Here is a 21,119-nt window from a genome sequence, read left to right as displayed (position 1 = left end):
CTGGGTGTGAGCTTCTGAGGGTCCTCCCCAGGGGAGTGGCAAGCACATAGCCTCAGCCTGAACCATGTCAACACACGGGGCAGTGTTGTCTGTCACACAAGCTCATTAGCGACTCAGCACCCATGTTTTGTACCGGAGCTGGTCACACACCTGCATAGCACATCCCCAAATTCCAGACGGCCAGGGGGAGGTCAGCTCTCCATTGGTATCTGCATTATTTGGACAAACAGCATAGACACAGGGACCACTGTTTTCTTTCTTTCTTTCTTTTTTTTTTTTTTTTTTGACAGGCAGAGTGGACAGTGAGAGAGAGAGAGAGATAGAGACAGAGAGAAAGGTCTTCCTTTGCCGTTGGTTCACCCTCCAATGGCCACTGCGGCCAGCACGCTGCGGCCAGCGCGCTGCGCTGATCCGAAGGCAGGAGCCAGGTACTTCTCCTGGTCTCCCATGGGGTGCAGGGCCCAAGTACTTGGGCAATCCTCCACTGCCCTCCCTTGCCACAGCAGAGAGCTGGCCTGGAAGAGGGGCAATCGGGACAGAATCCAGTACCCCGACCGGGACTAGAACCTGGTGTGCCAGCGCCGCAAGGCAGAGAATTAGCCTAGTGAGCCGCGGCACCGGCCGTTTTTTTTGTTTTTGTTTTTTTTTTTGTTTTTTTTTTTTTTTTTTTTTGTTTTTGACAAGGGACCACTCTTACCCGTCAGGGAAAGGTGGGCACCCTCCAGAAACCCAGGTCCCCAAAGCCAACTTAGCAAGCAGCTCTGTGCAGAGAGGCAGTCTCAGGTGGGGTCTGCTCTGCTCGCCTCCCCCTGCAGATCACCGTGGAGGACTACGAGCAGGCTGCCAAGAGCCTGGCCAAGGCCCTCATGATCCGGGAGAAGTATGCACGGCTCGCCTACCACCGCTTCCCGCGGACCACAGCACAATACCTGGGCCACCGACGCCCGGACGTCGCCCCTCCTGAGGACGGCCTCCCAGGTATGGAGCGCTGGCCAGAGGGGGCCTGTGGGGGCGGCCCTGCCCTGAGAGCTGCTGGTGGCTTTAAGGGCAGGACCCAGGGATAAGCTTCGGCACTAATTGCTGCTTGTTCCCCCAAGCACTGATTGCGCGTGTTACCACGTGCCTCGCCCTGGGGAGAGCTGAACTGAAGAAGTCAAGAGAGAGACCTGAGCTTGGGAATCTTCAGGTCCACGTGAGCTGTTTCAAACAGCACAGCCACAGTAAACATGGAGCGCGTGATAGGCTGGGCTGGGGTGGGAGCAGACACAGGGACCATGTTCCCGGGACAGGAGAAGTCGGCTTCGGAGTGGAAGTCGGTGGTGGGGACTAGATGAGGGCCTGGTGGTCTGCACTGGTGCCCAGGACCCCGGCACCAAGCTGTCCCCTGACTTTGGCTTCCTTGAAGCTCAAAGTCTTACACTTCGAGCTCCTGCTACTACTGGGGTGCTGGGCAAGTCTCAGCCCTTCCGGGCCCATTTCCCTCTCTTTGAAGAAAGTTGGCTGCACTGCCTCGCTGTGGGCAAGGGATGACGAGGGTGACTGCTAAATAGGTACCCTCTGTAGACAGAGGGCCGAGGGGTCCTGGGCATGAGTGTGTGTTGGGTGGGAGGAGGTGGGGAGCTGCTTCCAAGGGTGCAGCCTGTGGCTCCACCTGGGCAGTCGCCATGACCTTTACCTTGTAGAGCTGTGGCACACACTAGGCTCTCCTGAGCCGGCTGGTGGCCAGGCCCAGTGTCAGACATCCATCCCCAGCCCTGCTCCTTGCTGATTCCTCACGTCTGCTCTAGGGGCGAGCTCTCCCGAGCACCGATGGAGGCCGCCCAGGCAGGTCCCCTGCCTTGGTTGCTCCCTTTGCTGAGGAGCCCGGCTTTCCTCCCAGGCTGGCAGCAGGGCAGCTGATCTGACCTGGTGTTGTCTGATCTGCAGGGGATTGAAGTCCCCAGGCTGTTTAGCGTCTGCCCACTGCTTGGCCAGGGGTGAAGATTGTCAAAGGTCAGGAGAACTTGCTGTGAGAGTAGCAAGCATAGGGTTGCCCTTCAGTTTACGATGGGTATGTCCCAATAGAATGGAGAATACTGTAGGTGGAAAATGCATCCAATACACCCAACCCACCAGACGTCATCACTAGCTGAGCCCCACCCCCTTTCAGTGTGCTCAGGGGACAGTACCCTCTGGGGACAATTCCCTGCAGATGAAGAGGGGTGAAGAGGTTTGCTTAGAGTCTCAGAGTTGGGGGTAAATGGCAAAGAGGTGTCTTGTGCCTGCCGTGGGGAGCAGGTGGTTCTGTGGTTGGCGTCTGTGCTCTGCAGGAGAGAAGTTCCCGACCTGGGCTGCTCCATGGAGGGCCGGCCCCTTGGCTGCCCTGGGCTTGGGAGGGACAGTGATTCCCACAGGGCAGTCTCAGGTGCTGTCTCGTCTCTTGCTGGGAGGAGCCTCAGAAGCTCCCTTAACATTCTTGGGATTCTTGAGGTACCAAGGAAGCTGAAGCCTATTTCAATTCAATTTTTAAAAAATGACTGATGTACCAACCAGGTGCCAGGGACTGTTTGAGGTAGCAGGGACACAGCAGGGAACCACACGGATCAAAGTCTGTCTGTGTTGCAAGTCCCTATTTGATACACCAGGGGACTTCAAAACTGTGTGGGAAAGTGGAATTAAAGGACCAGTTTACTTTGGTGCAAAGATATTTTGAAATCCATGTACTTTTTTATAATCTGCATTTTTTTTTTTGACAGAGTGGACAGTGAGAGAGACAGAGAGAAAGGTCTTCCTTTGCCATTGGTTCACCCTCCAATGGCCGCCGCGGCCACCGCACTGTGGCCGGTGCACCGCACAATCCGATGGCAGGAGCCAGGTGCTTCTCCTGGTCTCCCATGGGGTGCAGGGCCCAAGCACTTGGGCCATCCTCCACTGCACTCCCTGGCCACAGCAGAGAGCTGGCCTGGAAGAGGGGCAACTGGGACAGAATCCGGCGCCCCAGTGTGAACCCGGTGTGCCGGTGCCGCAAGGCAGAGGATTAGCCTAGTGAGCTGTGGCCCCAGCCTATAATCTGCATTTTAATACACATTTCTCATAGTCGTTTTGAAGATTCCTTGTATGCATGGATTTCATTTACAAACATTTTTACATCAACGGTTTTATTTCCGTTTCCCATGACCTTTTTGAAATGCCCCTGCATAATACTCAAGATGAAGAAGTGAAATCATCGGGGGCTGTTGCTGTGGCATAGCAGATTAAGCCGCTACCTACAATGCCAGCATCCCATATGTGTGCCAGTTCCAGCCCCGGCTTCTCCACTTCTGATCCTGCTCCCTGCTAATATGCCTGGGAAAGCAGGGGGAAGATGGCCCAAGTCCTTGGACCCCTGGGAGATTTGGATGGAGTTTCAGGCTCCTGGCTTCAGCTTGGCCCAGCCCTGCCTGTTGTGGCCATTTGGGAAGTGAACCAGCAGTTGGAAGATCTCTCTCTCCCCTTCCTCACTGCCTTTCCCCACTCTCCAACTCTGACTTTAAAATAAATAAATACATATTTAAAAATAAATTTTTAAAAAGTAAGATTATTTTACAAAGAGCTAAGTGCTAAGGAGATACGATAAAGCAGGCACGGGGGTATGTGAAGGGTGGACTGGTGGGGTGTGGCTGGATCTTAGCATGGCCAGGACAGGTTCCACCCAGAGTGTGACTTTTGAGCACTTGGCCGTCACCCAATCCTGTTTTGCAGACTTCCACCCTCCCCCACGGCCCCAGGAGGACCCGTACTGCCTGGACGATGCACCCCCCAACCTGGGCTACTTGGTCCGCATGCAAGGGGGTATCCTGTTCGTGTATGACAACAAGAAGATGCTGGAGCGCCAGGAGCCCCACAGCCTGCCCTACCCTGACCTGGAGACCTACACGGTGGACATGAGCCACATCCTGGCTCTCATCACCGATGGCCCCACGTAAGCCAGCTGCCCCGAGTCTGGGTGCGTGTGGGCCGGCAGGTGGCCACAGCTGTGAGCAGCCCGCCCTTGTCTGAGCGAAGTTCTCTACCCGTGGCACCTTCTCCGAGCAGAGGGACCTTGGGGGCATCTGCCCTAGTAACAAGCAGCTGCAGGCCCCCAGTCTGCCCGTGATGCAGAACCTCCTCCTGTGCTGAGGTCGCATCCTTGGGACGTGGTCAGGTGTGGTTGGTGCCTCTGGGCCCTGGGGTGGACAGGGCCTGCCTGGTAGCTGGACTGCACCCTTGACTAAGGGAGGCCGAGGAGGGGGAGGAGAGGATGAGGGAGGACACTTATGGGGTGTCCGTGGTGCTCAGAGTCAGGCGCTTTGGCAGGCATAGCCCGGTTTGGCCTCCCTTCAGCCTTGGGTGTTACCGCGTTGGTGTGTTTTCATGGGAAACAGAGGCTCAAGGTTAATGGCCAGGAGCCAGGGAGCCTGGGTGAGGTCCTGAGGAGGTTCTTAGTGCCCGAGCTTGATGCTGCTTGCTTACAGAGCACACAGGTGTGGGTGACCGTGTGACCAGAGCTGCGGCAGCTGGAGCCTGCTGCCTGCTCCCGGCTCCATCCTGCAGGCGTCCGACCCCTCCCCCCCAGGGCTGCCCCCGCACACACCTAACGACGCTGTACTGCAGAGCTTGGCGGTGGCACCACTTCTGCTCAACTGTGCGCTCTCCCCCTCCCCCTACCTGCAGGAAAACTTATTGTCACCGGCGACTGAACTTTCTGGAATCCAAGTTCAGCCTTCACGAGATGTTAAATGAGATGTCTGAGTTCAAAGAGTTGAAGAGTAACCCCCACCGAGACTTCTATAACGTGAGAAAGGTGGGCAGAGCGGCCCCCTCCTCGCACCCTCCCTCCCAGCCCCTGGGCTGCCCTGGGCCTTGTCTGCTGGGAGGCGGTGAGGGCTCCTGGCCAGAGGAGCAGGATGCGCACCTTGCATCAGGCCATCCTCGGATGGAACTCGCCACTCTAGGCGGAGACCCCTGTCCGTGCTGTGGACACAGGGCACAGCCTGCCCACTGATCAGAACGTTGAGCCCGGACTACTTCCAGGGTGGATGTTTGAGACTGACTGTGGAGCGAGCCTGTGGTGTATTTCATAAACAGCATCCCACGTGCTCAACCCCCCCGAGCAGGTTGGCCGGGGTTCCTGGCAGCCTCTGTCGCTGGGCTGTGGCTGGGACGGGTGTGTGTGTGCCCTGCGAGGGTGGCCTCCAGCTTTTCCTTGCCCTCCTCGTGGAGCAGCATACAGGGAAGAACAGGATCAGTGCTGAGCACGGGCTGTTTCCTGGCTGCCAGAGGTCCCCCTGCCTTGGTGAGAAGTGCTGTCATGAGGTGGCTGAGCTCACCGGAAGGCTGAGTAGGATTTAGCCAGGTGGCGATGGGGTTGGCGAGGGAATGGTGTGTGCAAATGCCAGGAGGCAGCGAGACCGTTGACAGAGGTGAGAGAGATTAAGATGCGTGTCAACAGAGTGGCAGGTAGTGTGGTGTGGCTGGGGCTCCAGTGTGAGGCCAAGGGCGGTGCTGGAGTATGGGGAGGGGAGGTTCTGGATGGTGCAGGGGCCCAGGGCTTCCTCTGAGAAGGGGGGGCAGGCCCTAGGAGTGAGCTGGCACATGGCAGAAGTGGGGGGAGGGTGAGGTTTACTTACTATGGGGCTGGGCTGAGTCCTGTACCTGGGACCTAAGCCAACAGTGGGATGTTGTCTCCCTAGGGCCCTCTCTCCCAGGTGGGACCTCTGGGGACTGTCTCTTGCTGGCACCAGCTTCGATAGGGAGGGGAGGATGTGGCTGCTTTGGGAGAGCGCAGCTCAGCCTCCCTGACCCCTGACCCCTGACCGGAGCACTCAGCAATGGAGATGCAGGGCCCCCTCCAGGGAACCCCAAGACCACCTCTGTTATGGGGCAGGAGGCCCTACATGGACGCCTCTGGATAGGATCAAGAGTCTTAAGAGGGAGTTTGGCTTCCACTCAGTGGCTCTGAGAGGTGGATGATGGCCTCTGGGGGTTTCCACGCAGAGGTGAAAGGTCGTGGACAGCTCCTCCCAGCAGTGTTTGCTCCTCCTCTGCGAGCCTGTGGCGTTTGGGGCGTGGGTGCCTCGGTCGCTACATGAACTCCTCCCAGCCCTGCCTGAAGCACCTCCGTGCCCGGCGTGTGTCCAGAGATCGTCCCTGGGGACTCCCTGTGTAGACCCGTGCAGCCTGTATCTGGACACGTCCCTGCTTGGGCCTGTGTCCTGGGGCCTGGAGTTGTGCCGACTGCACCGGCTCTCATACTGTTCTCTTCTGAGCTGGGGCCCCGCTGGGTGTTCCTGGGCCACCAGCTGCTCTGTGGCTGTGGCATGGGCAAGAGTTGTGGTTGGAAATCAGAACTGGTCCTTGAGATATCTTGGTCCAGGGGTTAATGTGCTCTCTGGGCGGAAATAGCCTGGACACCTGAGCTATGCACAGTGCTCCATTCTCTGGCCTCATGGCCAGTCCACAAACATGGGCCCAGGTCTGCGTGAACCAGGTCTGTGCTTGCCCCTCTGGGTAAGGGGAAAGCATGCTCCTGGGTGCTGGCTGTGGCCTTACCCTCAAAGCCTGTCCTGTAGCTTTCAGAATTCTAGAACAGGCTGGGATGACTCCAAGGTGGCTGTCACAGGAGCAGCCGGGCTCTGCTCTGAGGGTAGCAGCTGTGGCAGGGCCGTGGCAGGTGAGGGGTTATGCCACCATAGGGTCCAGTGGGCAGGAGCCGAGACACTTGTGTTCTGTCCAGAGCTAAGACAGAAGGGCTCAGTGTGTTTGCTGCTTGGGAGTTGGGTAGCAGGTGCAGACATTGTCTACTTTGGTTAAAGTCACATCAGGGACACCAATTGGGTTTTGATTCTGTGCCAAACTTGACCAGTCGAGAATGCTAACACAAGGCTGTTCCCAAAGCTTAGTGAAGGCAAGTGCTGAAGTAGATTATTGATGTCTGCTGCGGGTTTGGAAATGGTCGGTGTTCACTTAGGTCCCAGGGATTGGCCAGCCCTGTGTGGAGACTCTTGTCTTTGTTTAGACCTGATGGGTGGTGAAGGCAGGCCATGTCCCTGAATCTGGGGCCCCACCTCAGAAGTAAACAGTCTTAGAGCAGGAAACACTGCCTGTGACCGCCTCTGGAACCCTGATGTTCGGATTGGGTGCTTCCTGAATCGTCCAGCTGAGTCTTCCATTATCTGGTGACTCACAGGGGGAAAGGACAGGCTGAGCCCCCTGTGCTGTGTCATTGGTATGCTGGAGAACTTGGCCAGAAAGCCCAGAATGTGCTGAGTCACGCTGAGGCAGCCCAGCCAGGCGGTGTCCAGCTGAGCCAACAGACCTCGTGTGCATCCTCGGCTCCTCCCTGGGGCGGCTGAGCCCTGCGCTGCTGCGGGTTGTCTCCCTTCACTGATGCCCATGTGTCTGGTAGGAGTGGCAGAGTGAGGGTGGGAAGGACCCTGGGCAGTGAGTGACGTGGCTGACGACATGGGCTGGCTGGTACGATGCTCAGAGAGGCCCAGTGGATCAAATGTCTGGCTTGGCATGCCTTGGAGGTGGCCGACCAGCTGTGGACAGCATTCCCTGGCCTGAGGTCAGCCACGTCCCCGCTCCAGTCCCGACAGAGCGCCCAGTCAGCCACTGCAGTAACCCAGAGTGTGGGCTGGTGGCACCCTGGCCTGTGAGGCTGCCATCTCCCTCCACAGAGACCTCCCGCAGGACCCCCTGGCTCATGGAAAGGAATTCAGGATGCCCACCCGTAGCTGCAGGCCATCCCTCGGCTTAGCCAGGGCTCTATTTCTTTAGAGCTGGTGGCTGTCCTGTGAATGGGGCACACTGGAAAAGGGAGTGTTGAGATGCAGGAGTTAGAGAGGGGAGGGGACCACCTGCCATTAACGGGCCTCAGCCTAAGATTAAGGAAGAGTGTTGAGTAAGAGAATCTAATTGCAGTTTTTTAAAAGGATTTATTTATTTATTTGAAGGTGGAGTTACAGAGGGGCAGAGACAGAGAGAGGTCTTCTTTCTGCTGGTTTACTACCCAGATGGCCACAATAGCTGGAGCTGTGCTGATCTGAAGCCAGGATCCAGGAGCTTCTTCCAGGTCTCCCACGCGGGTGTAGGCCCAAGGACTTGGGCCATTCTCTGCTGCTTTTCCAGTTCATAGCAGAGAGCTCAATTGGAAGAGGAGCAGCCGACACTCAAACTGGTGCCCATATGGGATGCTGGCACTACAGATGTTGGCTTTACCCGCTATGCCATAGCGCCAGCCCCTCAAATTGCATTTAAAACAATCTATTCCAGTTTCTGTGTGTGGGACACTGGATTGAGCCAGACAGACTGTGGCAAGAGCAGTTTGGGGGGTCACTGTGAATTCCAGAGTAAGAGATGCAGGCTGGGACTCTAGTGGCTGTGAGGTTGGAGAGGATGGTGTGGATTTGAGATCTGTTGGGAAGGTGGAACTGGGGGGACTGACCAGCGGGCAAGAGGGGAAAATGGAAGGTCGAGAGTGTCTTCTGGGGAGTCAGGGTGTGGCATGGTGCGTTAAGCCCCTGCTTGGGACGCCCACGTCCCTTGTTGGAGTGCCAGTTTGAGTCCCGGCTGCTCTACTTAGAATCCAGTTGCCTGCTAATGCACTCACCAGGACAGTGGAAAATGGTCCCCTTGGGTCCTGGCCACCCCTGTGGGAGACTCATGTGGAGTTCCTGGCTTTGGGCTGACCCAGGCCCAGCAGTTGGGAACATTTGGAGAGTGAGCCAGTAGATGAAAGGTCTCCCTTTCTCTGGGAGTCCTTCTGCTTTTAGTCGTTTTCAGTGTAAACAGCTGGGTGTAGGACAGCATCTCCTGGGATGCAGAAACCTGGGAGACTCAGTCTGGGCTGGGGCCGGGGCTGGAGCATCCGTTTGTGGATCCGTTCAGTTTGAACCACTAGTGGGGAGATGTCAAGTAGGCAGGTTCATGTACAATCCTGGAGCTTCAGGCGAATGCACAAATGTAGGCGTTGTTGATACAAAGAAGGTGGTTGGAAGCACAGGGAGATCAGATAGCCTTGGAGCTGGTGGGTGGTGAGAGGACGAGGGGCCCAGGGCAGAGCTGAAGAAATGCCGGTGTGGGGAGGGCAGCGGGGAGGGCGAGCCAGCTGGGAGGCTGGGAAGGAGAGGCAGGCAGGGAGGGCACTCTCGGCCAGCACTTGGGAAAACTCCCACAAGGTATTTTGAGACCCTGCAGGGCTTCTTTCTGGGGCATTCGGCGATGATCTGCCTTCCCATGGAGCGTCGGAAGTCCCAAGAGCCCTGTGCATTTCTGCAATTTAGGATTTGCTCTGAGACCCTGGGTGCTGGGCCCCACAGCCCGAGGCAGCGTGTCGGCTTCGGGCAGCAGAGCTGCTGTCTCCTGGGGTTTGGGGAGGTGGAGCTTGCTGTGGAGATGAAAGTGGCTGCCCTCTTCACCTCTACTGGGAGGGGGTTTGCTTTGGGAATGCTCTGGGGGGCTCCTGGGGTTGATGAGAAGAGTGGGGCATTTATTTGGTGGGGGCCCCTTGGCTACAGGAGGATGTAGGTATCATTGGAACAACTGGAACCTACCACACCTGCTCCCTTATTCTGCCATTTGTTTGCTCATTCATTCATTCATTCTCTAATACCTTGTACCAGGCTCTGGGATAGGCACTGAGATTCAGGTGCACCTGACGTGGTCAGACTAGTGGAGGAGTTTACAGAAGGGGACTGGGGCTGGTTAGGAGACGTGCAGCAGTGGCCACTGGGACATGTGTCTATGAGCAAGGGAAGGAGCAGGCAGTTGTGCTTGGGGCATCAGGACTGGCATCCAAGCAAAGGAGGGCGAAGGAAATGGGGCAAAGGAAGAGGGGAGGCGTCGCAGGCTGAGGAAGCACACGGCCCAGGGACACAGTGCGGCACAGCTTGGGGCCTGGTGCACAGCATGGAGCCGCGGCAAGGTGAGAGTTCAAGCTTGCAGTAAACCTCGGATCCCAGGCTGAGGCCCTGGGCTTTGCTTGAGGAAGTTGGGGGTCATGGGTCCTTTGGCCTGGTCCAGTCTCCACTTAGATCTCTTCATGCTGTCAGGACGTGGGTTGGCTACGAGACTGAAGGGAAGGAGACGGGGTCCAAGGTCTACAGGAGCCATGGGGCAGGGTCCAGTTGTTGGTGGGACTGATGTGGTCCCTAAGGTGCTGAGGCCTTGGCTCCCCCGGGGCTCAGACAGAGGAGGTGGCCTGGCTCACGGGCTGGCGGGCGCTGCGTTCCAGGTGGACACGCACATCCACGCGGCGGCCTGCATGAACCAGAAGCACTTGCTGCGCTTCATCAAGCACACGTACCAGACGGAGCCCGACAGGACGGTGGCCGAGAAGCGAGGTCGGAAGATCACCCTGCGGCAGGTGTTCGACAGCCTGCACATGGACCCCTACGACCTCACCGTGGACTCGCTGGATGTGCACGCGGTGAGTGAGCCCTGCCCGCAGCAGACAGAGCCATGGCTGGGGTCTTGGCCCCGACAACTCAGAGAGACGCTGGCTGCTGGAGCCACTCTTCCTTTGCTAGCCATGGAGGTGGGGGGGTGGGGAGAATGAGAGGGCCGGGAGCTGCCGTGGGGCCAAGTGTGCAACATGGGGTCAGATAGGTGTGAGTTCTAATCCCACTTGTGCCACTTCACAGTTGTATGCCCTTAAGCAACTCCCTACAGCTCTCCTTTCCTTGCTTATAAGATGGTGACAGCCACGTGCCCTGTTAACTCCACAAGGTTGTTAAAACACTAAATGGTGGTGCGATTGCTGTGGAGAACACCCTGGTGCTCCCTCAGAAAGTTAACAGGTGAATTACCGTGTGATGCAACAATTCCCTTCCCAGGAAACGTCCGAGAGCACTGAGGGCCGGGGCTTGAATGGGTACTGGCACACCCCTGTTCTCATGGCACTGTTCACCACAGCCAACCAACCCAAGTGTCCATCAGCAGGTGAATGGCATCGCCCTACAATGGGAGAGTGTTCAGCTTTAAGAGAGAACAGGAGCGGCTGGCGTTGTGGCACAGAGGGTTAAGCCACTGCTTGTCATGGCAGCATCCCAAAAGGAGTGCCGGTACAACTCCCTGACTGCTTCCAATCTAGCACTCCTGGCTCCTAGCTTTGGTCTGGCCCATACCTGGCCGCTGCAGTCATCTGGGGAGTGAATAAACGGATGGAATATCTTTTTCTCTATCATTTTGCCTTTCAAATACATACATACATAAATACATAAAATCTTTAAATAATAGTAAAGCACAGCAAATATTTAATTGGTTGCTCGACAGTCTAGCGCCCTCTGCTGGCCATGTTCCTAGTTGCGCTACCTTAGTGCTCCACAGAGGGGCTCAGGACTCACACTGACCAAGTGGTGATACCCGGTCCTGGCCCTTGGGAATTTCCAGGATTTTATGCAAGAAGCAGCGTAGAGGATGTGGTGCAGTGTGGCCACCTTGTCTTATTGTGTGTGTGGGGGGGGATTTGTGTGGTGGCAGCAGCACAGTGTGCTGACCTGGCTGGTGGTCCCCTCCCCCAGGGCCGGCAGACGTTCCATCGCTTTGACAAGTTCAACTCCAAATACAACCCCGTGGGGGCCAGCGAGCTGCGGGACCTGTATTTGAAAACGGAAAACTACCTGGGGGGAGAGTACTTTGCTCGGATGGTCAAGGTGAGTGAGCCCCAGCCCCTCCCAGGCCTCCTCAGGCACCCCACGGCATCTGCCTGCAGAGCGTGGGGGGTCTGTGTGACCTCCTGTCCCCTTCCCCTCCTGTGTTCCCTATCCTGAATGCAGGGAGGCCGGTGCTGCACGTGCTGGCTGCAGGGAAGAGGAGGGGAGAGCATCCATCCTGGCAAAGCTCACCGCATCCTGGCTTGCTGCCCTGGCTCTCTGGCTGCAGCCTGACCTTGGCTGGGGGCAGGTTTGCTCCGTGGCGAGATGCCTCTGCTAAGCTAAGCTGGGCCTGGGTCTGCAGCATGGCAGTGCAGACCCATGGCCTTCAGAGCCATGGGGTGCACCAAGTGCTCAGCGGGCAGCAGGGAGCTGTGGTGACTTAGAGTGGCCCTCCCAGCTGGAGGCAGGTGGCTGAGGCAGCCCGAGGACCCAGCTGGTGACGCAGGGCTGGGGCTGGGCGTCTCCTGTGCAGCTGGGCTGCTCTTGGGCTGAGCTGGGCTCTTCTTGGCGCTAGGAGGTGGCCCGGGAGCTGGAGGAGAGCAAGTACCAGTACTCAGAGCCACGACTCTCCATCTACGGCCGCAGCCCGGAGGAGTGGCCCAACCTGGCCCGCTGGTTTATCCAGCACAAGGTCTACTCACCCAACATGCGCTGGATCATCCAGGTGCCCCGCATCTAGTACGTGAGGGCGTGACCCCCGGGCCCCTGGAGGCGGGCTGCTGTGCCTGCACTGGGAGGGGTGGTTGGCAAAGACGTCCTCAGGACACGGCCTTGGAGGAACTCCTTACCCCACCTTCTCATTGCAGGCTGAGGGCGCATTGGCCTTGGGGTGAGCCATGGGGGGGCGGTGCCCTGGGAGTGGCCCACGTTGCTGGTGTGTCGTCCTCCAGGTGCCTGGCCCGTGTGGCGCAGGGTGGGGGTGGGAACCTGAGCTGAGGGCTGGGGAGTTTGGATTCCCGGAAATGTGAGGACTCGTCTCTCGGACCCTAGGTCCCACTGCCCCTCCCCCTACAGGGCCCTGGTCTGAGCAAGGGCTCCCACAGGTGTGGGCAGGTGGCTGGGTCGCGGCCGGCTGCCTAGTGTTGCAGCCATGGCTGGGAGTGGGGGAGAAAGGCCTTGACTGAGGTGGCTCTGGGTACTTAACGGGGACACGGGCTGCCTGGGGGAGTGAGGGGCGGGCTCCCTCAGGCCACGGAGCCATTGGCTCCCTCTGGTAAGCCCGTCTTCACTGCCCCAGTGACATATTTAGGTCGAAGAAGCTGCTGCCGAACTTTGGGAAGATGCTGGAGAACATCTTCCTGCCCCTGTTCAAGGCCACGATCGACCCTCAAGATCACCGAGAGCTTCACCTCTTCCTGAAATACGTGAGTGTGGGTGGGCCGTGCGCAAGCGGGAGCCCGGTGTCCCCCTGGCCACTCACGGGGCTTCCCTTCTCAGGCCCCGCCCCCTTGTACCAGCGCATGGGGTTGCAACTCAGATGCTGAGTTTATAAACTCAAGGTGCTGCCCCCACCCCCAGCTCCCCACCAGCCAGGGAGGGCACGTCCCCACCTCCTCAGGGACAGTTGCTGGCCATGGGGTGGGGGCTGGCCAGGCTGGCTCCTGCCTCAGCAGCCCTGCAGACCATGGCGGGAGCACGCGTGACCTCAGGGTTGGCGCTGATGGAGTGTTTGCCGCTTGGCCTGGCACCGCACCTCTGCACAGGCACCCCGCCATCCTTGCAGGGTCACTCACGGCCTGCGGGGGTGCTCCCTCTCCACGGACCCTCTCCTTAATCCTCCTGGCAGCCCTGGGCGGCTGCCAGCTCCGATCCGCACATGCAGAGGTTAAAGCGGAGCGATCAGCAAGCTAGGAGAGTATCACTGGAATCCCATCCAGTCTTGGGTGGGTAGAGCTCAGGACAGGGGCTGGCATTGTCCCCATGCCAGTGACATATGAGCGAGAGCACCCTTGAAGGTCCTTTCTGGCCCCCAGACCTGTCTGGGGTGGGGTGGGGGCCTCTGTGACAAGGGAAGACTCTGGCCAAGACCCCTGTGGTGCTTGGCTCTCCTGGAAGCAGAGGGGCTGTAGACGTGGCTAGGGTCTGGAGCCTGGCCAGGAGCCCCAGCATGGGTCAGTTGCAAGGTAAGGTGCAGCCTTTCTCCCTTCTGTTCGCTGGACAGAGCCGGTTCCCAAAGCCCTGATGCTGCTGAGTAGGAGGGAGGTCCCCACAGCCCCGCGTGCAGGCTGAGAGCCGTGTGCTCGGCAGGGGCGCTCGTGGCTGGGCCTTGACCTCCAGAAGTAGCCACAAGGCCCCCGGAGCCCAGCCCAGGGCCTCCGGTGTAGGGCCCTGCAGGCAGAGTGGGGTTTCCCGAGGTGCCTTGGGGCTGGCTCAGAGGCGGCTCCCAGTGGAGATTTGGATGGCAGCCTGGTCTCCGGGGCCTTGGTACGGCCCCGCCATGGGCTCCTGGTCTGTGAGGTACCTGCGGGTGTCTCACAGTCGTGCCTGGATGTGCACCAGGCCATCCTCCCACTACAGCCCCAAAGAGGCCAGAGCCGGAGCCCGTATGAGCTGAGACGGGGGCCTCTCCTGGTGACTTCTCACCCCGGGCCTGGTTTGCCCACGTGTCAGAATGAGCTTGCAGGGCTGCTCGGCCTGCGGCCCTAGCCCGTCTGTGTGACGGCTTCTGGCAGGGCCCACTGTACAGCAGATGCGTGCTGCAGCGTCCCTTCCCCTCACAGCTTGTCCGTGTTGCTGACGGCCGTGGCCGCTGTCCCCTCAGCGCTGGTCGCCTTGGCACAGCAGAGGGATGGGCAGAGGGTATGGTTGCTGGCCTGGCCTGAGTGTCCGCCACTGTCACAGGGGGCTCGGCACCATCCAGCCTGGCCTCCGGGGCACCTTGGGAAGTCCTAGAGAAACAGACCATGGCGTCGTACCCACTCCATGTCGCAGGCAGGGTGGGAGCCTGGGAGGCCCCTGGAGTGCAGCTGTGAGCCCGCGGAGCCTGGGCTCAGCTCCTGCCTGGCCTCGTGCTCAGGGCCTCTCCTCCCGCCCAGGTGACGGGGTTCGACAGCGTGGATGACGAGTCCAAGCACAGTGACCACATGTTCTCGGACAAGAGCCCCAGCCCAGACATCTGGACCAGCGAGCAGAACCCGCCCTACAGCTACTACCTGTACTACATGTATGCCAACATCATGGTGCTCAACAACCTCCGCAGGTGGGTGCGTGTGCGCGAGTGTGTACACCTGGGCTGGCACACCTGTCCATGTGTCTCAACACACACAGGTACTCCCCAGCAGTGTTCCCAAGGCAGGTGTCCATGTGACACCCGCCACACAGGCATGCCCGCCACAACACACGTGCCACACACATTGACCTACGCACCCAGACACTCTCGTGTATCTCGAGGTGTTCCTGTACTTCCCCAGGGCAGCAGGGAACACGGACACACACACACACACACACACACCCCTGCTCACTTCCCTCTACACCATCTGTGTTCACACAGGCATTTGTGATTTCAACACCTGGTGTCCTGCAGCCCTGTAGGCACTGGGCACACAGCAGGGAGCAAAACACTGAAGCCATGTGTGCCTTCACGCATGGTCTCACAGGCACAGGCCCCCAGTACACATGTGGAGATGGGGCACACGAGGGCAGCGGGACCCTGAGCCGTGCCCTGCCTATGGGTCTTGTGTCTCGCCTGCTCCTGTCGGGCCCGGGGCTCCCCTGGCTCAGCCAGTGCGAGTTTGTGAATATGGAGGTTTTCTTGCTGGGGCCGTGATTCAAAGCTGGATGGCCTGGTGCTGGGACTGGGCCGCCCTGTGCTGAGCTGCTGGAGACGGGGCTTCTCGTTCCGGCTTTGACACTCAGCACATCAGGCTCTGGGCCTTGGCTTGCTCATGTCTGTACCCAGGAGGTCCGACTGTGACTCCACGTAGCCCTTGCTGGCCTGGAGTGTGGGACGCAAAGCCCAGCAAAGAGGTGGGACAGGAGAGGCAGAGGACGCAGCAGGGTCTCGTCACCTCCATGTCCCCTTTCCTCTGGGCTGGGGGAGGGGTAGTCTCGGGGGAGGGGGTGAGAGGCTCTGGGCTGGGGGAGGGGTAGTCTTGGGGGGGGTGAGAGGCTCTGGGCTGGGGGAGGGGTAGTCTCAGGGGAGGGTGAGAGGCTCTGGGCTGGGGGAGGGGTAGTCTCAGGGGAGGGTGAGAGGCTCTGGGCTGGGAGAGGGGTAGTCTCAGGGGAGGGTGAGAGGCTCTGGGCTGGGGGAGGGGTAGTCTTGGGGGGGGGTGAGGCTCTGGGCTGGGGGAGGGGTAGTCTCTTGGAGGGGGTGAGAGGCTCTGGGCTGGGGGTAGTCTCCAGGGTGCCCCCTGGGCTGGAGGTGTGGGCCGAGGCAGAGTGAGCTGGGGTGTCTTCCTGACCTGAGCTGCCGCCTCCCACAGGGAGCGAGGCCTGAGCACATTCCTGTTCCGGCCGCACTGTGGCGAGGCCGGCTCCATCACGCACCTGGTGTCCGCCTTCCTCACTGCTGACAACATTTCCCACGGGCTGCTCCTCAAGAAGGTAACCGAGCCCTCCCCATGCCACTGCCCATCCTGGACTCCTGCCTGGCCCGGCCAGCCCCGCCCGGCCGGTGCTGCTGGAGGGCCGGGCTCTTTCCTGGGCTGTGGTCCTCTCAGTTCCGTTTTCAATTATGAAAACAAGATAATCAAACCCATCACAATTTCGATGTTCAAAAACAGGGAAATAAAAATCCTGCATCGCTGGTCCTTTAATAGAAGCTTCCGTTAGCTTTCTCCCAGCTCCCATCTTTCATGCAGAGCCTGGTTTTAATGCGCTTATTGTCATAACGATAATAGAATCAGGGTGACAGCGCCCACGGCGTTGCACTGCCTGCTTTGTCCTTGAGCGTTGAAGAGCGAGCGTCTCTGTGCTGCAGCATAGTGTCCACACGCTTCCTTGTAATGGGGGTCAGATGAGCTGTCTGCCACTCAGGCTGTGAGGGTCAGCCGGTCCCCGACACTGCGTCTGTCTGCCTCACTCGTGGGCACGCTGCTCCCACGAACTCCACACGTCGTCTTCTCCCCATTTTGGGTTGTGTGCACAGGAACGTGGTGGCCCTCATGGCGTTTCTGGTGGCCAGGTGCCCCGTCCTAAGAGCAGGCTATCCTGGCCGCGGCGGCCCCTTCCGGTCACTCAGGGCCTGTGTGCTGGGAGCTGGAGTGGTGGCAGTCAAAGCAGCAGAGCCCCACCAGCGGGCGTCTCCTGACCTGATTGGAGGAGGGAGCTGAAGCTGGGGCTCGGGGTCAGCAATGCCTCGTGCCCAGAGCTGTGTGTGCCCCAGGCTTGGGCCAAGTGGGCGTGCTTCCCAGAGTGGGCGGGAGGGTGGTGGCCAGGGAGGGCCACATGTGATGTAGCAGGGAGAGGAGCATGGAGGGCGGGGCGGGGCGGGGCGGGGGTCCTGGGTCAAGGGAACTCAGGCTTGACGGCGGACCCTGTTGAGACCCCTGGTGTCTGCTGATGGCTGCCACCGCCTCCTGCTGCACCCCCTTCCCCACCCTGGCCCCTGTGACGTGAGCTCGGTGGTCCTTTCGCAGAGCCCGGTCCTGCAGTACCTCTACTACCTTGCCCAGATCCCCATCGCCATGTCGCCCCTCAGCAACAACAGTCTGTTCCTCGAGTACTCCAAGAACCCTCTGCGGGAGTTCCTGCACAAGGGGCTGCACGTTTCCCTGTCCACGGACGACCCCATGCAGTTCCACTACACGAAGGTGAGCACCTGTGGGCATCCACGGCTCCCTCCTGGTTTGGTGGGGTGGGGGCCCAGGGGGGACAAGAGGGAAGCCACTGGTGAAGGGGAGAGGTTATTTCATCCAGGAGCCTTCTCTTTGGCATCCTTGAACCCCTGAAGGCACAATTTCACGTCCTAGCCTTTCTCTAGTTTCTGTCCTTGACATTTACTATTCTGTGACCTTGAGTTTGACCTCTTCATATTGTATTCCTCTTCATTTGCATAATGGGAAAAATTGCCTTTACCTGTACCTTACTGTGTGGATTCATCCAGACGCTGAATTTAAGGGTCTACAGCAGGATGTGCCTACAGCATGGATGGGACATATTAGCTACCTTCTTAATGACTGCTGTCCTTATTATTGTTACGCTTTGGGTCTCCAAGGAAAAGGGATGAGGCAGGGAAGGGCTATGTCATGCATGGGGACCACAATGAGGGCACCTCCAGAGCAGCCCCTGGTTAGCAAAAATAGAGATCAGTCTTTGAGTGCATCGGTTCTCCAACCTCCCGGTCCTCGCCCCTTTAGGAATGGAGGCCCTTAGAGTGCACATAACCAACAGTTCTCTATCTGTGGATGCTTTTTGTGTTAGAAACGAGTGAAGAATCTTAAAATGTTTAGTTATTTCTGAAAAAAAAAAAAGGCAATAAACCTAGTGAGGTGTTACATAAAGAGCAATTTTTATGAAAAATAGCGATGTTTTCCAAAAACAAAATGAAAATACCAAGAATAGCATTGGTTTGCATGTTTGCAAATCTCTTTAATACCGTTCTTAATAGGAGACAGCTGGGCCCTCCTATCTGCTTCTGCATTCCATTTGTTGTTTCTGTCAAAGTCTGAAAATAATCTTGCCTCACAAAGATACATAGTTGGCCAGTGGCCCTTGGGCCCCACCTTGCTCTGAGACAGGCAGTGGGGTGTGTGGGGTGAGAGGTGACGGCGGACCTGTCACATCCCACAGTTAGTAAAGCAGAGCCACAGCCACGCTCTGGGGATGGTGTGCTCTCACGGCTCCTCCTGCGATCGCTTCTCACTCGTGGTTCAGTACCTTGACCTTGACTTGGGCGCAACCTGTAGAACGTGGTGTGTTAAGTTCCAAGCCGAACTGGAGGGCAGGGACTGAGAGATAGCGCATGTGGCTCGAGGTGTCCCCCCGGGTGAGTCGCCTACGTGCCCAGCTGTGGATGGTGACAGTGTGCCGAGGTGTGTTACGTGACCTCTGCCGGCCACTTCACTCCAGAAAGGTCTGTCTGGAACGGATGCGCACTGCAGTGGTGTGATCTAGCGCTAGTTGGCAAAGGGAAAGGAGATGGGCGCTGTCGGGCGTGTTTGGCTTTGTGCCAGTGTGGTGTGATGACCTGGTTGTTCTCCCATCTGATCTGTGTGCTTCGGGGGAGGGTCCAGGAAGCTCTGATGGAAGAATATGCCATCGCAGCTCAAGTGTGGAAGCTGAGCACGTGCGACCTGTGTGAGATCGCCAGGAACAGTGTGCTGCAGAGTGGCCTCTCACATCAGGTATGGCGTCAGGGTGTTGCCCTTCCTGCAGGGTGCCTGCCAGCCCTGGGGGTCTCTGAGCCACAAAACACAGACCCTCGGGAGCCTCCTGAACCTCTGTGGCTGCCCTGGCCCTTCTCCGACCTTTCCTTGATGTCACCTCTGGGCAGAGGTCTTCCCTGGTTGCCCGCTCTAGAGCGTGGGCAGTTGCTGCCTGTCCACTTAATCTGCAATCCTTCGTCACATTTGCTTGTTCTGACGTTGTAATAGGCATGTGGCCCTGGGTTTTCTGTCCCCACCTCTAGACTGTTAGCCCAGTTTGGGGTTCAGCATGAATCCCTAGACCGACTGTGCCCAGAGTCATCTCCCAGCCCAGGGGGCGCACTCGGCGTGTCTTGAACAGTGGAGTAGAGCCTGGGCGAGATAAACCCTAGCGATGGGCCCTCAGCAGCGGGAGGTTTTGCAAAGCTCTGTAGGGCACCAGCCTGGAGAACCGTGCCCTGGGCGAAGTCCCTGGTGCGGGAAGAGCCTGTGGCAGGCTGTGCTCCTGTTGATGGTGATGCTGAGAACAGCATCTGCGCATGGAGTTAGTCCTCCAGCCAGACAGCACACCCGAGGGGCAGGTGGTCTCCCGGCCCCAGCTTCTCCTCCCTCTGTGATCAGGAACGAGGGGAGTGACTGAGCTGTCGGTGACACAGAGGAACAGGGGGTGGGGTTGGGGCGCTGCTTGGTTGAGAATCTGCTTAGGGGACCTGGTGTGATGGGCTCTATCTCACATTGGGGATGCCTGTGTGGATACAGAAAGTCAACCCACGGCAGCATCTTCACTTGTGTTTCTCTCGGTCCATAGGAAAAGCAAAAGTTTCTGGGACAAAATTATTACAAAGAAGGACCTGAAGGAAACGATATTCGGAAGACGAACGTGGCTCAGATCCGGATGGCATTCCGATATGAGACCTTATGCAATGAGCTCAGCTTTCTGTCTGACGCCATGAAGTCAGAAGAGATCACGGCCCTGGCCAAATAGGCCCAGCCCTCAGCCTGCGTCTTAACTTTGTGGTTCAGTTTCAGGTCTGCTGTGGCCAGCAGTGGTCGAGACACCGAATGAGGACTCTGCTCTCTGGGACTAGTGATGTCGGCTGCTGTGTTCACTTTGAGATCTGCCATGCCCACTCCTGATACCATTTCTGGCTGAGATGGTGACTTCTTGGGGAAGTCTAGGAGCTGGGCACCTGCCTCTACTTGTTGCTAACTTTCCAAATAGTCCTCCTGAAACCCACCACTGTTTGAATGATTGGGCCCAGGGTTTTCCACAGGACAAGGCCAAGTGATACACGGTCTGTGTGATTTTCTGCCACGCTGCCCCCCTCCAGGCCCTGCAGGCTAATTGGAAGTTGTTCATTCCAGCCTCTGGCTGCCTTAAAGCCCATCTCAAAGCTCCCTTTCATAAAGGGGCTACTTGGAAAGAATTAAAAGAAGATTCCCTTCTTAAACATTTGTGTTTTTTTAAAATTAATTTCTTAAATTGTTTTCTTTAGTCTTGCTCCCTCATTTCCAGCTAGGAAGCCAAATGAATGCATTGAAACAGCCACTCCTGTTCTGTGCAGGGTGCTGGCTTCCTCCTGCACAAAGTGCGGGTTGCCTGGCCCAGTGGTTTTAAAATGTGGTCTGTGAATCCCCGAGGGGCCCCCTCCGGGCAGGGGGGCTGTCAGCAGCTGTGCTACTACCAGCTTCACAGTTTTTCATTTGAACTAGGGAACTCCGAAAAGCACGGCGCTAGGTTACCTCTGAGCCGACTGGCTCTGATACCCTACCACTGTGGTCTAATTAGCATTTCACCAAGGAAGAGTTAGGGCCAGAGAAGTGAAACTTGCTTGAGGTAACACGGCTAGTAAGTAGGAAGACTACAATACAACTAGGTTTCCTTATTCCCAATCCAGTCCTCTACTATCCCATTAGGCTTCACAAATGTCAGATTTAAAAAAAAAAAAAATTTAAATCACTGTAACAGGGTGTATCTCGTTAAAAAGCAGCTTCTCCCTTGCCCAACATGCAGACTTGAGGAGACAGATGGTCCCAGGGGCCAGGTAGAAAGCATTTAAGACCTATCCTGAATTTAAGCTTTATCAGTGTATTCTTCATCTGTGTTACTAGTGCCTAGTATGTAGTAGGTGCTCAATAAATGTATACCAACTAACAA

The 21,119-nt window shown here is 57.7% G+C and overlaps 1 protein-coding gene across 25 annotated transcripts in view; it reads left to right on the top strand.

Annotated features, from left to right (window-relative positions):
• The window catches only part of AMPD3 (adenosine monophosphate deaminase 3), a 44,437-nt gene extending 23,318 nt beyond the window's left edge, over window positions 1-21,119 (top strand). For all 25 annotated transcript variants that reach the window (XM_089328768.1, XM_051851444.3, XM_089328823.1 and 22 more), the window contains 12 exons: window positions 816-978; window positions 3,721-3,940; window positions 4,672-4,801; window positions 10,235-10,429; window positions 11,523-11,654; window positions 12,172-12,335; window positions 12,895-13,021; window positions 14,693-14,856; window positions 16,079-16,199; window positions 17,234-17,407; window positions 18,830-18,940; window positions 19,770-21,119. In XM_089328768.1, coding sequence (XP_089184894.1) covers window positions 816-978; window positions 3,721-3,940; window positions 4,672-4,801; window positions 10,235-10,429; window positions 11,523-11,654; window positions 12,172-12,335; window positions 12,895-13,021; window positions 14,693-14,856; window positions 16,079-16,199; window positions 17,234-17,407; window positions 18,830-18,940; window positions 19,770-19,946 — 1,878 coding nt within the window. In that variant the 3' untranslated portion in view covers window positions 19,947-21,119. The remainder of the gene's footprint in view (window positions 1-815; window positions 979-3,720; window positions 3,941-4,671; window positions 4,802-10,234; window positions 10,430-11,522; window positions 11,655-12,171; window positions 12,336-12,894; window positions 13,022-14,692; window positions 14,857-16,078; window positions 16,200-17,233; window positions 17,408-18,829; window positions 18,941-19,769) is intronic.

Source organism: Oryctolagus cuniculus, chromosome 1, assembly GCF_051225735.1.
Source record: "Oryctolagus cuniculus isolate XC-2025 breed Fujian yellow rabbit chromosome 1, ASM5122573v1, whole genome shotgun sequence".
Classification (NCBI taxonomy): domain Eukaryota; kingdom Metazoa; phylum Chordata; class Mammalia; order Lagomorpha; family Leporidae; genus Oryctolagus; species Oryctolagus cuniculus.
Note: the sequence above shows the minus strand (reverse complement) of the source record. Positions and strands in the feature narration are given on the sequence as shown.